Source organism: Staurois parvus, unplaced genomic scaffold, assembly GCF_062004578.1.
Source record: "Staurois parvus isolate SC_StPar_1 unplaced genomic scaffold, SC_StPar_1.0 ptg000332l, whole genome shotgun sequence".
In the NCBI taxonomy this organism is placed as follows: Eukaryota; Metazoa; Chordata; class Amphibia; order Anura; family Ranidae; genus Staurois; species Staurois parvus.
In genome coordinates, this window is record NW_028318128.1 from 1,410,142 (window position 1) to 1,425,974 (window position 15,833).

The following is a 15,833-nucleotide window of genomic DNA, read 5'->3' on the forward strand; positions in this document are numbered from 1 at the left end:
TACATCAGTATAGACATCAGTTCCCCAGGCATTTCTTCCATTAACCATGCAATCCGATGAACATTGGACTCTAGGGAACAGAAAACACAGGTTTGCACATATTTTTCTAATGAATCTCTTTTCTATTCTATCTTAGTATTATCCAGTTAGTGACACCAGTTAAATGAAGACAATACTCACAGTGCGATAGAATCTTTTAGGTCTCTAGCAGTGGTTGAACAGGTTCCTTGTACTGGAAAATAAGGGAAAACGTTACAAATCAGTGATTTTTGCAACCATCTGTAAATGTCAGAGGCTGAAAATTTGTCATGCTCTTTTTGTAAACCAGTCAAATTACTTGTTATGGGTAGATGCCCAGACTGCATGGGGAGCAGTGACAAGATAGTTTGGGACTTGGTGTCATTCGTTTTCCATATGGGGTACCACTTAAACGTGGACAATTTTTATTCAAGCGTGCCACTATTTAGACATTTGTACAATCTTGGAACTGGCACATGTGGCACAATGTGACCTAATGTGTGCCCACCATTAGAAGTGGGAGGATGCAGGGTGGTATATTCTAATGGTGGGAATACCACGCACTTTTTCTGGCAATGATTTCTTCTCATTTTTTCATTCAGCCCACAGGCTGCATACAAAAAAAAAGAAAAGAACATACCATATATACCTAAAAAGGACCAGCGACGTACTGGTACATCACTGGACTTTGAACGGTTATACCAGGATGATGTCTACAGCTGCAGGCATAATCCGGCAATCGGCTTTCATGTAAAAGCAATCCTAGTGGCTAATTAGCTGCAGGATTGCTTTTACAAGCAGCGGAAGATGATGCCCCCCTCCCCCCCTGCCTTCCCCGGCATTCTCGTGCAGTCCCGTGCCATCGGGGGAACCTGAGAATGCAGACGGTGTTTCTGCCAGCTGACCATAGAGCTGATTGGAGATCAGAATGGTGCCAATCATATCTATAGCCTAAGAAATCGGAAGCTACGAGCATTTAATCACTTCAGTTCAGCAGGATATAAACAGCGCCATTTGTAAATTGGGAAAGCATCTGTTCACACCCATCTTGTTTGATTATATAATGTAAGGGCAGAGGAGAGATCTAGAGTCTGATAGAACCCAGATTTCTCAAAAAAGAATATATGATAATACTATGTGACATAAAGAATTGCAGCACTCGCCATTGTATTCACTAGGGTGTTTGCTTTAAAAAAATATATAATGTTTGGGGGTTTACATTAATTTCCTAGCATAAAATACTGAATTGTTTTCATGTGAACAAAAAGAGTCAGAAAAGGCTTGGTCTTCAGGTGGTTAGAAGAGTGAGTGATGTGTGGCTTCTAATGCTGGGCATAAAATGCCCCCACCCCCCAAAACGACCCCTTTTTGGAAAGTAGACACCCCAAGCTATTTGCCGAGAGGCATGTTGAATAAGTAGAATAATTATTTTTTTACCACAAGTTTTTGGAAAATGACAAAAAAATGTTTGTTTTTTTTACACAAAATTGTCACTTAAATGATTTATTGCTCACACATGCCATGGGTATATGTGGAATTACTCCCCAAAATACATTCTGCTACTTCTCCTGAGTATGGGGGTACCACGTGTGAGAGACGTTTTGGGAGCCTAGCCACATACAGGAGCCTGAAATCCAATGACCACTTTGAAACCCTGAAGGTGCGTAACTTCCTCATTTCACTTCCTCACTACCCAAAATCCAATAAGCACCTTCAGGCTTTTAAAGGGCTTTATTTCCTCTTTACACTTTCTGATTACCTATCACAGTTTTGGAGGCCCTGAAATGCCAGGGTAGCACCAACCCCCCCCCCCCCCTATATGACCCCTTTTTGGAAAGTAGACACCCCAAGGAATTTGATAAGAAGCATGGTGAGTATTTTGCAGATCTCTTTTGTTGCCACAGGTTTTTGGAAAATGGAGAAAAATAACAAAAATATATTTTTTCTTTTCTTTATTTTATCTTTTTTTTTACATTTCAAAACCTTGTGAGAAAAAAATAGATGTGCAAAATACTCAACATGCCTCTTTTTAAATTCCTTGGGGTGTCTACTTTCCAAAAAGGGGTCATTTGGGGTGGGGGTTGGTGCTATCCTGGCAATTCAGGGCCTTCGAAACAGTGATAGGTAGTGAGGAAGTGAAATGAGGACATAATGCCCTTTAAAAGCCTGAAAGTGCCTATTGGATTTTTGGCAATGAGGAAGTGAAATGAGGAAGTTACGCTCCTTCAGGCTTTCTAAGTCGTCATTGGATTTCAGGCTCCTGTATGTGGCTAGACTCCCAAAAAGTCTCACACATGTGGTATTCCCATACTCAGTAGAAGTAGCAGAATGTATTTTGGGCTGTAATTCCACATATGTCCATGGCTTGTACAAGAAATAAATCATTTAAATGACAACTTTGTGTAAAAAAATATATATATATTTTTGTCATTTTCCAGAAACGTGGAAACATTTTTTTTTCCATGGACTCAATATGCCTCTCATCAGATAGCTTAGGGTGTCTACTTTCCAAAAAGGGGTCATTTGAGGGTGTTTGTGCTATCCTAGTATTTTAGCACCTCAAAACATGTGATGGGCAGTCAGAAAGTAAAAGCTGCGTAAATTCCATTATCTATACCATAGTTTGTAGATGCTATAATTTTCACACAAAGCAATAAATATACACTTATTGGGATTTTTTAACCAAAAACATGTAGCAGAATACATTTTGGCCTAAATGTATGACGAAATTTTAGGTTTTTTTTTAATATTTTTTATGACAGAAATTAGGTTTTTTTTTATAGCGGCAAAAATAAAAAGCGCACAGGGGATCAAATACCACTGAAAGAAAGCTCTATTTGTGTGAAAAAAAAGGATGTAAATTTAGTTTGGGTACAGCATTGCATGACCGTGAAATTATCACTTGAATTAGTGCAGTGCCAAGTAGCAAAAAGAGGCCTGGTCATTAACGGGGGTAAATCCTCTGGAGGGCAAGTGGTTAACTGAAAACAAGCTATTTGAGCATTTTGACATTATCAATTTCTGAAGGACATATAGTACTGCTTGCTATCATCATGTGTAGTCTGTGACAAGAGATTACCTGGAGGTTTTTGGGTTGGTACTTCTGTAGGTTTAGGAATTGGTGGTTGTGAGGAACCATGTAATACAAATGATCCAGACCAAGATCCATAACTGGTTGTTGTGACTCCATTCCTTGTTGATCCAGTGTAACTCGACAGTCCAGGTTTTTTTTCCACTGTCACTAATCCTACATTATTATCCAGTATTCCAACATGGATAGCTGCTTTGCAAATGGAGGAATCCTAAATATATATATATGATATGTTATTAGAGTTTCCTGATGAAGTGTACTTTTTTTGTGCTGTATTTTTTTGTGACAGTAGTAGCAGTTGAATTAACTTACATCAGTATACACATCAGTTCCCCAGGCATTTCTTCCATTAACCATGCAATCCGATGGACATTGGACTCTAGGGAACAGAAGACACAGGTTTGCACATATTTTTCTAATGAATCTCTTTTCTATTCTATCTTAGTATTATCCAGTTAGTGACACCAGTTAAATGAAGACAATACTCACAGTGCGATAGAATCTTGTAGGTCTTTAGCAGTGGTTGAGCAGGTTCCTTGTACTGGAAAATAAGGGAAAACATTACAAATCAGTGATTTTTGCAACCGTCTGTGAATGTCAGAGGCTGAAAATTTGTCATGCTCTTTTTGTAAACCAGTCAAATTACTTGTTATGGGTAGATGCCCAGACTGCATGGGGAGCAGTGACAAGATAGTCTGGGACTTGGTGTCATTCTTTTTCCATATGGGGTACCACTTAAACGTGGACAATTTTTATTCAAGCGTGCCACTATTTAGACATTTGTACAATCTTGGAACTGGCGCATGTGGCACAATGTGACCTAATGTGTGCCCACCATTAGAAGTGGGTGGATGCAGGGTGGTATATTCTAATGGTGGGAATACCACACACTTTTTCTGACAATGATTTCTTCTAATTTTTTCATTCAGCCCACAGGCTGCATACAAAAAAAAAGAAAAGAGCATACCATACTGTATATACCCAACAAGGACCAGGGACATACTGGTACATCACTGGACTTTGAACAGTTACACCAGGATGATGTCTACAGCTGCAGGCATCATCTGGCAATTGGCTTTCATGTAAAAGCAATCCTAGTGGCTAATTAGCTGCAGGATTGCTTTTACAAGCAGCGGGAGATGATGCCCCCCTCCCCCGCTGCCTTCCACGGCCTTCTCGTGCAGTCCCGTGCCATCGAGGGAACCTGAGAATGCAGACGGTGTTTCTGCCAGCTGACCATAGAGCTGATTGGAGATCAGAATGGTGCCAATCATATCTATAGCCTAAGAAATCGGAAGCTACGAGCATTTAATCACTTCAGTTCAGCAGGATATAAACAGCGCCATTTGTAAATTGGGAAAGCATCTGTTCACACCCATCTTGGTTGATTATATAATGTAAGGGCAGAGGAGAGATCTAGAGTCTGATAGACCCCAGATTTCTCAAAAAAGAATATATGATAATGCCCAGTGAAGTTATAGGGGATATTTGCATTCCCTGTGAAAAATCGCTGCGCAAATACTATGTGACATAAAGAATTGCAGCACTCGCCATTGTATTCACTAGGGTGTTTGCTTTAAAAAAATATATAATGTTTGGGGGTTTAAATTAATTTCCTAGCATAAAATACTGAATTGTTTTCATGTGAACAAAGAGTCAGAAAAGGCTTGGTCTTCAGGTGGTTAGAAGAGTGAGTGATGTGTGGCTTCTAATGCTGGGCATAAAATGCCCCCACCCCCCAAAACGACCCCTTTTTGGAAAGTAGACACCCCAAGCTATTTGCCGAGAGGCATGTTGAATAAATAGAATAATTATTTTGTTACCACAAGTTTTTGGAAAATGACAAAAAAATGTTTGTTTTTTTTACACAAAATTGTCACTTAAATGATTTATTGCTCACACATGCCATGGGTATATGTGGAATTACTCCCCAAAATACATTCTGCTACTTCTCCTGAGTATGGGGGTACCACGTGTGAGAGACTTTTTGGGAGCCTAGCCACATACAGGAGCCTGAAATCTTTGTTTTTTTTCTTTTTTTTTTTAATAACTTTTTTGTCTGAGTATAGATCTGTGTTTGAATGCACTTACTGTTGACTAGGGTTGGGCTTGATGTTCGAGTTGATCAGAAGTTCAACTCAAACATCGGTCGTTCATGTGTTTGGCAAATACACAAATGGTAAGGACGTTCGGCTTGACTGCCACGCCCCACAATGCACTGCTCCCTGACAGTGCATTGTGATTGGCCAAAGCAATGCACCTGTCCACAGATCAGATGCAATGCTCTGACCAATCACAGTACATGATGACATCACAAGGGGGCGGGGCCACCCGGTGACATCAACCGAGTGACTCTGCCCCCTTGTGACGTCATCGTGGTATTTAACAATTGTCACCCTGGCGCCGCTATCAGGCGGTCGGAGCCAGCGTCGAGAGTGGAGCATTTTTTTTTCTTATTTATGGTCAGAAAGCATCTTGATTGACATTGGATCTACTTTGTGGGACTTTTTTTGTTTTTTTTTTAATAAAGGACTTGTGAAAGGCTGTCTTCTGTCATTTTTTACACTACACTTTTTTTGTGAATTAGTAGCCGTACCTTGTACCTCATATTCATTCACTTGGGGGGGCTGGATCTGGGGGCCCCCTTGTAAAAGCGGGCTTCCAGATTCTGATAAGCCCTCCACCCACAGACCCCCACAACCACCGGCCACAGTTGTGGGGAAGAAACCCTTGTCCCCATCAACATGGGTGCAAGGTTCTTACGGGAGGGGAGCCCCCCTGCCCCAAAATACCCCCCCAATGTTAAGGGCATGTGGCCTGGTATGGTTCGGGGGGGGGGGGGCGCTTGCTCGTCCCCCTCCTTTCCTGACCTGCCAGGCTGCATGCTCAGATAAGAGTCTGGTATGGATTTTGGGGGGACCCCTGGACCATTTTTAAAAACATTTTGGTGTGGGGGTTCCCCTCAAAATCTATACCAGACCCAAAGGGCTTGGTATGGATGGGGGGGAATCCCACGCTGTTCAAAAAAAAAAATTAATTGCTGGCAATTCTTTTTACATTCAGCTGTCAGTGGGGAACCTCACTGACAGCAGAAACATTGAGGAATGTTTTCACTACTAAAATACCACGTGACTTAATAATATAACTTGTGGTATTTTAGTATCTGTGCGGGCTAGCTCCTGAGCTGGGCTGTGTGCATCAGGAAGGGTTATGGGTCATTTTTTACCTAAATACAGGGAATACACTAAGGTAGAAAATGTCCTTACTTTGGAAGTACTTTAACTGAAATCATGCTTTTTGAGCACCTTGACATTACCGATTTCTGAAGGACATATAGTACTGCTCATTGTAGTCATGCATATTTTTTGACATGACATTACCTGGAGGTTTTTGGGTTGGTTCTTCAGTAGGTTTATGAATTGGTGGTTGTGAGGAACCATGTAATACAAATGATCCAGTCCAAGATCCATAACTGGTTGTTGTGACTCCATTCCTTGTTGATCCAGTGTAACTCGACAGTCCAGGTTTTTTTTCCACTGTCACTAATCCTACATTATTACCCAGTATTCCAACATGGATAGCTGCTTTGCAAATGGAGGAATCCTAAATATATATATATATGATATGTTATTAGAGTTTCCTGATGAAGTGTACTTTTTTGTGCTGCATTTTTTGTGACAGTAGTAGCAGTTGAATTAACTTACATCAGTATAGACATCAGTTCCCCAGGCATTTCTTCCATTAACCATGCAATCCGATGAACATTGGACTCTAGGGAACAGAAAACACAGGTTTGCACATATTTTTCTAATGAATCTCTTTTCTATTCTATCTTAGTATTATCCAGTTAGTGACACCAGTTAAATGAAGACAATACTCACAGTGCGATAGAATCTTTTAGGTCTCTAGCAGTGGTTGAACAGGTTCCTTGTACTGGAAAATAAGGGAAAACGTTACAAATCAGTGATTTTTGCAACCATCTGTAAATGTCAGAGGCTGAAAATTTGTCATGCTCTTTTTGTAAACCAGTCAAATTACTTGTTATGGGTAGATGCCCAGACTGCATGGGGAGCAGTGACAAGATAGTTTGGGACTTGGTGTCATTCGTTTTCCATATGGGGTACCACTTAAACGTGGACAATTTTTATTCAAGCGTGCCACTATTTAGACATTTGTACAATCTTGGAACTGGCACATGTGGCACAATGTGACCTAATGTGTGCCCACCATTAGAAGTGGGAGGATGCAGGGTGGTATATTCTAATGGTGGGAATACCACGCACTTTTTCTGGCAATGATTTCTTCTCATTTTTTCATTCAGCCCACAGGCTGCATACAAAAAAAAAGAAAAGAACATACCATATATACCTAAAAAGGACCAGCGACGTACTGGTACATCACTGGACTTTGAACGGTTATACCAGGATGATGTCTACAGCTGCAGGCATAATCCGGCAATCGGCTTTCATGTAAAAGCAATCCTAGTGGCTAATTAGCTGCAGGATTGCTTTTACAAGCAGCGGAAGATGATGCCCCCCTCCCCCCCTGCCTTCCCCGGCATTCTCGTGCAGTCCCGTGCCATCGGGGGAACCTGAGAATGCAGACGGTGTTTCTGCCAGCTGACCATAGAGCTGATTGGAGATCAGAATGGTGCCAATCATATCTATAGCCTAAGAAATCGGAAGCTACGAGCATTTAATCACTTCAGTTCAGCAGGATATAAACAGCGCCATTTGTAAATTGGGAAAGCATCTGTTCACACCCATCTTGTTTGATTATATAATGTAAGGGCAGAGGAGAGATCTAGAGTCTGATAGAACCCAGATTTCTCAAAAAAGAATATATGATAATACTATGTGACATAAAGAATTGCAGCACTCGCCATTGTATTCACTAGGGTGTTTGCTTTAAAAAAATATATAATGTTTGGGGGTTTACATTAATTTCCTAGCATAAAATACTGAATTGTTTTCATGTGAACAAAAAGAGTCAGAAAAGGCTTGGTCTTCAGGTGGTTAGAAGAGTGAGTGATGTGTGGCTTCTAATGCTGGGCATAAAATGCCCCCACCCCCCAAAACGACCCCTTTTTGGAAAGTAGACACCCCAAGCTATTTGCCGAGAGGCATGTTGAATAAGTAGAATAATTATTTTTTTACCACAAGTTTTTGGAAAATGACAAAAAAATGTTTGTTTTTTTTACACAAAATTGTCACTTAAATGATTTATTGCTCACACATGCCATGGGTATATGTGGAATTACTCCCCAAAATACATTCTGCTACTTCTCCTGAGTATGGGGGTACCACGTGTGAGAGACGTTTTGGGAGCCTAGCCACATACAGGAGCCTGAAATCCAATGACCACTTTGAAACCCTGAAGGTGCGTAACTTCCTCATTTCACTTCCTCACTACCCAAAATCCAATAAGCACCTTCAGGCTTTTAAAGGGCTTTATTTCCTCTTTACACTTTCTGATTACCTATCACAGTTTTGGAGGCCCTGAAATGCCAGGGTAGCACCAACCCCCCCCCCCCCCCTATATGACCCCTTTTTGGAAAGTAGACACCCCAAGGAATTTGATAAGAAGCATGGTGAGTATTTTGCAGATCTCTTTTGTTGCCACAGGTTTTTGGAAAATGGAGAAAAATAACAAAAATATATTTTTTCTTTTCTTTATTTTATCTTTTTTTTTACATTTCAAAACCTTGTGAGAAAAAAATAGATGTGCAAAATACTCAACATGCCTCTTTTTAAATTCCTTGGGGTGTCTACTTTCCAAAAAGGGGTCATTTGGGGTGGGGGTTGGTGCTATCCTGGCAATTCAGGGCCTTCGAAACAGTGATAGGTAGTGAGGAAGTGAAATGAGGACATAATGCCCTTTAAAAGCCTGAAAGTGCCTATTGGATTTTTGGCAATGAGGAAGTGAAATGAGGAAGTTACGCTCCTTCAGGCTTTCTAAGTCGTCATTGGATTTCAGGCTCCTGTATGTGGCTAGACTCCCAAAAAGTCTCACACATGTGGTATTCCCATACTCAGTAGAAGTAGCAGAATGTATTTTGGGCTGTAATTCCACATATGTCCATGGCTTGTACAAGAAATAAATCATTTAAATGACAACTTTGTGTAAAAAAATATATATATATTTTTGTCATTTTCCAGAAACGTGGAAACATTTTTTTTTCCATGGACTCAATATGCCTCTCATCAGATAGCTTAGGGTGTCTACTTTCCAAAAAGGGGTCATTTGAGGGTGTTTGTGCTATCCTAGTATTTTAGCACCTCAAAACATGTGATGGGCAGTCAGAAAGTAAAAGCTGCGTAAATTCCATTATCTATACCATAGTTTGTAGATGCTATAATTTTCACACAAAGCAATAAATATACACTTATTGGGATTTTTTAACCAAAAACATGTAGCAGAATACATTTTGGCCTAAATGTATGACGAAATTTTAGGTTTTTTTTTTATATTTTTTATGACAGAAATTAGGGTTTTTTTTATAGCGGCAAAAATAAAAAGCGCACAGGGGATCAAATACCACTGAAAGAAAGCTCTATTTGTGTGAAAAAAAAGGATGTAAATTTAGTTTGGGTACAGCATTGCATGACCGTGAAATTATCACTTGAATTAGTGCAGTGCCAAGTAGCAAAAAGAGGCCTGTTCATTAACAGGGGTAAATCCTCTGGAGGGCAAGTGGTTAACTGAAAACAAGCTATTTGAGCATTTTGACATTATCAATTTCTGAAGGACATATAGTACTGCTTGCTATCATCATGTGTAGTCTGTGACAAGAGATTACCTGGAGGTTTTTGGGTTGGTACTTCTGTAGGTTTAGGAATTGGTGGTTCAGAGGAACCATGTAATACAAATGATCCAGACCAAGATCCATAACTGGTTGTTGTGACTCCATTCCTTGTTGATCCAGTGTAACTCGACAGTCCAGGTTTTTTTTCCACTGTCACTAATCCTACATTATTATCCAGTATTCCAACATGGATAGCTGCTTTGCAAATGGAGGAATCCTAAATATATATATATGATATGTTATTAGAGTTTCCTGATGAAGTGTACTTTTTTTGTGCTGTATTTTTTTGTGACAGTAGTAGCAGTTGAATTAACTTACATCAGTATACACATCAGTTCCCCAGGCATTTCTTCCATTAACCATGCAATCCGATGGACATTGGACTCTAGGGAACAGAAGACACAGGTTTGCACATATTTTTCTAATGAATCTCTTTTCTATTCTATCTTAGTATTATCCAGTTAGTGACACCAGTTAAATGAAGACAATACTCACAGTGCGATAGAATCTTGTAGGTCTTTAGCAGTGGTTGAGCAGGTTCCTTGTACTGGAAAATAAGGGAAAACATTACAAATCAGTGATTTTTGCAACCGTCTGTGAATGTCAGAGTCTGAAAATTTGTCATGCTCTTTTTGTAAACCAGTCAAATTACTTGTTATGGGTAGATGCCCAGACTGCATGGGGAGCAGTGACAAGATAGTCTGGGACTTGGTGTCATTCTTTTTCCATATGGGGTACCACTTAAACGTGGACAATTTTTATTCAAGCGTGCCACTATTTAGACATTTGTACAATCTTGGAACTGGCGCATGTGGCACAATGTGACCTAATGTGTGCCTACCATTAGAAGTGGGTGTATGCAGGGTGGTATATTCTAATGGTGGGAATACCACACACTTTTTCTGACAATGATTTCTTCTAATTTTTTCATTCAGCCCACAGGCTGCATACAAAAAAAAAGAAAAGAGCATACCATACTGTATATACCCAACAAGGACCAGGGACATACTGGTACATCACTGGACTTTGAACAGTTACACCAGGATGATGTCTACAGCTGCAGGCATCATCTGGCAATTGGCTTTCATGTAAAAGCAATCCTAGTGGCTAATTAGCTGCAGGATTGCTTTTACAAGCAGCGGGAGATGATGCCCCCCTCCCCCGCTGCCTTCCACGGCCTTCTCGTGCAGTCCCGTGCCATCGAGGGAACCTGAGAATGCAGACGGTGTTTCTGCCAGCTGACCATAGAGCTGATTGGAGATCAGAATGGTGCCAATCATATCTATAGCCTAAGAAATCGGAAGCTACGAGCATTTAATCACTTCAGTTCAGCAGGATATAAACAGCGCCATTTGTAAATTGGGAAAGCATCTGTTCACACCCATCTTGGTTGATTATATAATGTAAGGGCAGAGGAGAGATCTAGAGTCTGATAGACCCCAGATTTCTCAAAAAAGAATATATGATAATGCCCAGTGAAGTTATAGGGGATATTTGCATTCCCTGTGAAAAATCGCTGCGCAAATACTATGTGACATAAAGAATTGCAGCACTCGCCATTGTATTCACTAGGGTGTTTGCTTTAAAAAAATATATAATGTTTGGGGGTTTAAATTAATTTCCTAGCATAAAATACTGAATTGTTTTCATGTGAACAAAGAGTCAGAAAAGGCTTGGTCTTCAGGTGGTTAGAAGAGTGAGTGATGTGTGGCTTCTAATGCTGGGCATAAAATGCCCCCACCCCCCAAAACGACCCCTTTTTGGAAAGTAGACACCCCAAGCTATTTGCCGAGAGGCATGTTGAATAAATAGAATAATTATTTTTTTACCACAAGTTTTTGGAAAATGACAAAAAAATGTTTGTTTTTTTTACACAAAATTGTCACTTAAATGATTTATTGCTCACACATGCCATGGGTATATGTGGAATTACTCCCCAAAATACATTCTGCTACTTCTCCTGAGTATGGGGGTACCACGTGTGAGAGACTTTTTGGGAGCCTAGCCACATACAGGAGCCTGAAATCTTTGTTTTTTTTCTTTTTTTTTTTAATAACTTTTTTGTCTGAGTATAGATCTGTGTTTGAATGCACTTACTGTTGACTAGGGTTGGGCTTGATGTTCGAGTTGATCAGAAGTTCAACTCAAACATCGGTCGTTCATGTGTTTGGCAAATACACAAATGGTAAGGACGTTCGGCTTGACTGCCACGCCCCACAATGCACTGCTCCCTGACAGTGCATTGTGATTGGCCAAAGCAATGCACCTGTCCACAGATCAGATGCAATGCTCTGACCAATCACAGTACATGATGACATCACAAGGGGGCGGGGCCACCCGGTGACATCAACCGAGTGACCCTGCCCCCTTGTGACGTCATCGTGGTATTTAACAATTGTCACCCTGGCGCCGCTATCAGGCGGTCGGAGCCAGCGTCGAGAGTGGAGCATTTTTTTTTCTTATTTATGGTCAGAAAGCATCTTGATTGACATTGGATCTACTTTGTGGGACTTTTTTTGTTTTTGTTTTTAATAAAGGACTTGTGAAAGGCTGTCTTCTGTCATTTTTTACACTACACTTTTTTTGTGAATTAGTAGCCGTACCTTGTACCTCATATTCATTCACTTGGGGGGGCTGGATCTGGGGGCCCCCTTGTAAAAGCGGGCTTCCAGATTCTGATAAGCCCTCCACCCACAGACCCCCACAACCACCGGCCACAGTTGTGGGGAAGAAACCCTTGTCCCCATCAACATGGGTGCAAGGTTCTTACGGGAGGGGAGCCCCCCTGCCCCAAAATACCCCCCCAATGTTAAGGGCATGTGGCCTGGTATGGTTCGGGGGGGGGGGGCGCTTGCTCGTCCCCCTCCTTTCCTGACCTGCCAGGCTGCATGCTCAGATAAGAGTCTGGTATGGATTTTGGGGGGACCCCTGGACCATTTTTAAAAACATTTTGGTGTGGGGGTTCCCCTCAAAATCTATACCAGACCCAAAGGGCTTGGTATGGATGGGGGGGAATCCCACGCTGTTCAAAAAAAAAAATTAATTGCTGGCAATTCTTTTTACATTCAGCTGTCAGTGGGGAACCTCACTGACAGCAGAAACATTGAGGAATGTTTTCACTACTAAAATACCACGTGACTTAATAATATAACTTGTGGTATTTTAGTATCTGTGCGGGCTAGCTCCTGAGCTGGGCTGTGTGCATCAGGAAGGGTTATGGGTCATTTTTTACCTAAATACAGGGAATACACTAAGGTAGAAAATGTCCTTACTTTGGAAGTACTTTAACTGAAATCATGCTTTTTGAGCACCTTGACATTACCGATTTCTGAAGGACATATAGTACTGCTCATTGTAGTCATGCATATTTTTTGACATGACATTACCTGGAGGTTTTTGGGTTGGTTCTTCAGTAGGTTTATGAATTGGTGGTTGTGAGGAACCATGTAATACAAATGATCCAGTCCAAGATCCATAACTGGTTGTTGTGACTCCATTCCTTGTTGATCCAGTGTAACTCGACAGTCCAGGTTTTTTTTCCACTGTCACTAATCCTACATTATTGCCCAGTATTCCAACATGGATAGCTGCTTTGCAAATGGAGGAATCCTAAATATATATATATATGATATGTTATTAGAGTTTCCTGATGAAGTGTACTTTTTTGTGCTGCATTTTTTGTGACAGTAGTAGCAGTTGAATTAACTTACATCAGTATAGACATCAGTTCCCCAGGCATTTCTTCCATTAACCATGCAATCCGATGAACATTGGACTCTAGGGAACAGAAAACACAGGTTTGCACATATTTTTCTAATGAATCTCTTTTCTATTCTATCTTAGTATTATCCAGTTAGTGACACCAGTTAAATGAAGACAATACTCACAGTGCGATAGAATCTTTTAGGTCTCTAGCAGTGGTTGAACAGGTTCCTTGTACTGGAAAATAAGGGAAAACGTTACAAATCAGTGATTTTTGCAACCATCTGTAAATGTCAGAGGCTGAAAATTTGTCATGCTCTTTTTGTAAACCAGTCAAATTACTTGTTATGGGTAGATGCCCAGACTGCATGGGGAGCAGTGACAAGATAGTTTGGGACTTGGTGTCATTCGTTTTCCATATGGGGTACCACTTAAACGTGGACAATTTTTATTCAAGCGTGCCACTATTTAGACATTTGTACAATCTTGGAACTGGCACATGTGGCACAATGTGACCTAATGTGTGCCCACCATTAGAAGTGGGAGGATGCAGGGTGGTATATTCTAATGGTGGGAATACCACGCACTTTTTCTGGCAATGATTTCTTCTCATTTTTTCATTCAGCCCACAGGCTGCATACAAAAAAAAAGAAAAGAACATACCATATATACCTAAAAAGGACCAGCGACGTACTGGTACATCACTGGACTTTGAACGGTTATACCAGGATGATGTCTACAGCTGCAGGCATAATCCGGCAATCGGCTTTCATGTAAAAGCAATCCTAGTGGCTAATTAGCTGCAGGATTGCTTTTACAAGCAGCGGAAGATGATGCCCCCCTCCCCCCCTGCCTTCCCCGGCATTCTCGTGCAGTCCCGTGCCATCGGGGGAACCTGAGAATGCAGACGGTGTTTCTGCCAGCTGACCATAGAGCTGATTGGAGATCAGAATGGTGCCAATCATATCTATAGCCTAAGAAATCGGAAGCTACGAGCATTTAATCACTTCAGTTCAGAAGGATATAAACAGCGCCATTTGTAAATTGGGAAAGCATCTGTTCACACCCATCTTGTTTGATTATATAATGTAAGGGCAGAGGAGAGATCTAGAGTCTGATAGAACCCAGATTTCTCAAAAAAGAATATATGATAATGCCCAGTGAAGTTATAGGGGATATTTGCATTCCCTATGAAAAATCGCTGCGCAAATACTATGTGACATAAAGAATTGCAGCACTCGCCATTGTATTCACTAGGGTGTTTGCTTTAAAAAAATATATAATGTTTGGGGGTTTACATTAATTTCCTAGCATAAAATACTGAATTGTTTTCATGTGAACAAAAAGAGTCAGAAAAGGCTTGGTCTTCAGGTGGTTAGAAGAGTGAGTGATGTGTGGCTTCTAATGCTGGGCATAAAATGCCCCCACCCCCCAAAACGACCCCTTTTTGGAAAGTAGACACCCCAAGCTATTTGCCGAGAGGCATGTTGAATAAATAGAATAATTATTTTTTTACCACAAGTTTTTGGAAAATGACAAAAAAATGTTTGTTTTTTTTACACAAAATTGTCACTTAAATGATTTATTGCTCACACATGCCATGGGTATATGTGGAATTACTCCCCAAAATACATTCTGCTACTTCTCCTGAGTATGGGGGTACCACGTGTGAGAGACATTTTGGGAGCCTAGCCACATACAGGAGCCTGAAATCCAATGACCACTTTGAAACCCTGAAGGTGCGTAACTTCCTCATTTCACTTCCTCACTACCCAAAATCCAATAAGCACCTTCAGGCTTTTAAAGGGCTTTATTTCCTCTTTACACTTTCTGATTACCTATCACAGTTTTGGAGGCCCTGAAATGCCAGGGTAGCACCAACCCCCCCCCCCCATATGACCCCTTTTTGGAGAGTAGACACCCCAAGGAATTTGATAAGAAGCATGGTGAGTATTTTGCAGATCTCTTTTGTTGCCACAGGTTTTTGGAAAATGGAGAAAAATAACAAAAATATATTTTTTCTTTTCTTTATTTTATCTTTTTTTTTACATTTCAAAACCTTGTGAGAAAAAAATAGATGTGCAAAATACTCAACATGCCTCTTTTTAAATTCCTTGGGGTGTCTACTTTCCAAAAAGGGGTCATTTGGGGTGGGGGTTGGTGCTATCCTGGCAATTCAGGGCCTTCGAAACAGTGATAGGTAGTGAGGAAGTGAAA

At 40.7% G+C, this 15,833-nt stretch overlaps 1 protein-coding gene across 1 annotated transcript in view; it reads right to left on the reverse strand.

Annotated features, from left to right (window-relative positions):
- LOC149457267 (uncharacterized) overlaps positions 1 to 15,833 on the reverse strand; it is a 226,851-nt gene that overhangs the window by 16,079 nt on the left and 194,939 nt on the right. The window contains exons 106-116 of the mRNA XM_089683961.1: positions 13,802 to 13,853; positions 13,625 to 13,691; positions 13,301 to 13,523; positions 10,410 to 10,461; positions 10,233 to 10,299; positions 9,909 to 10,131; positions 3,599 to 3,650; positions 3,422 to 3,488; positions 3,098 to 3,320; positions 181 to 232; positions 4 to 70 (exon numbers count right to left, since the gene is read on the reverse strand). Of these exons, the coding sequence (XP_089540087.1) occupies positions 4 to 70; positions 181 to 232; positions 3,098 to 3,320; positions 3,422 to 3,488; positions 3,599 to 3,650; positions 9,909 to 10,131; positions 10,233 to 10,299; positions 10,410 to 10,461; positions 13,301 to 13,523; positions 13,625 to 13,691; positions 13,802 to 13,853 (1,145 nt within the window). The remainder of the gene's footprint in view (positions 1 to 3; positions 71 to 180; positions 233 to 3,097; positions 3,321 to 3,421; positions 3,489 to 3,598; positions 3,651 to 9,908; positions 10,132 to 10,232; positions 10,300 to 10,409; positions 10,462 to 13,300; positions 13,524 to 13,624; positions 13,692 to 13,801; positions 13,854 to 15,833) is intronic.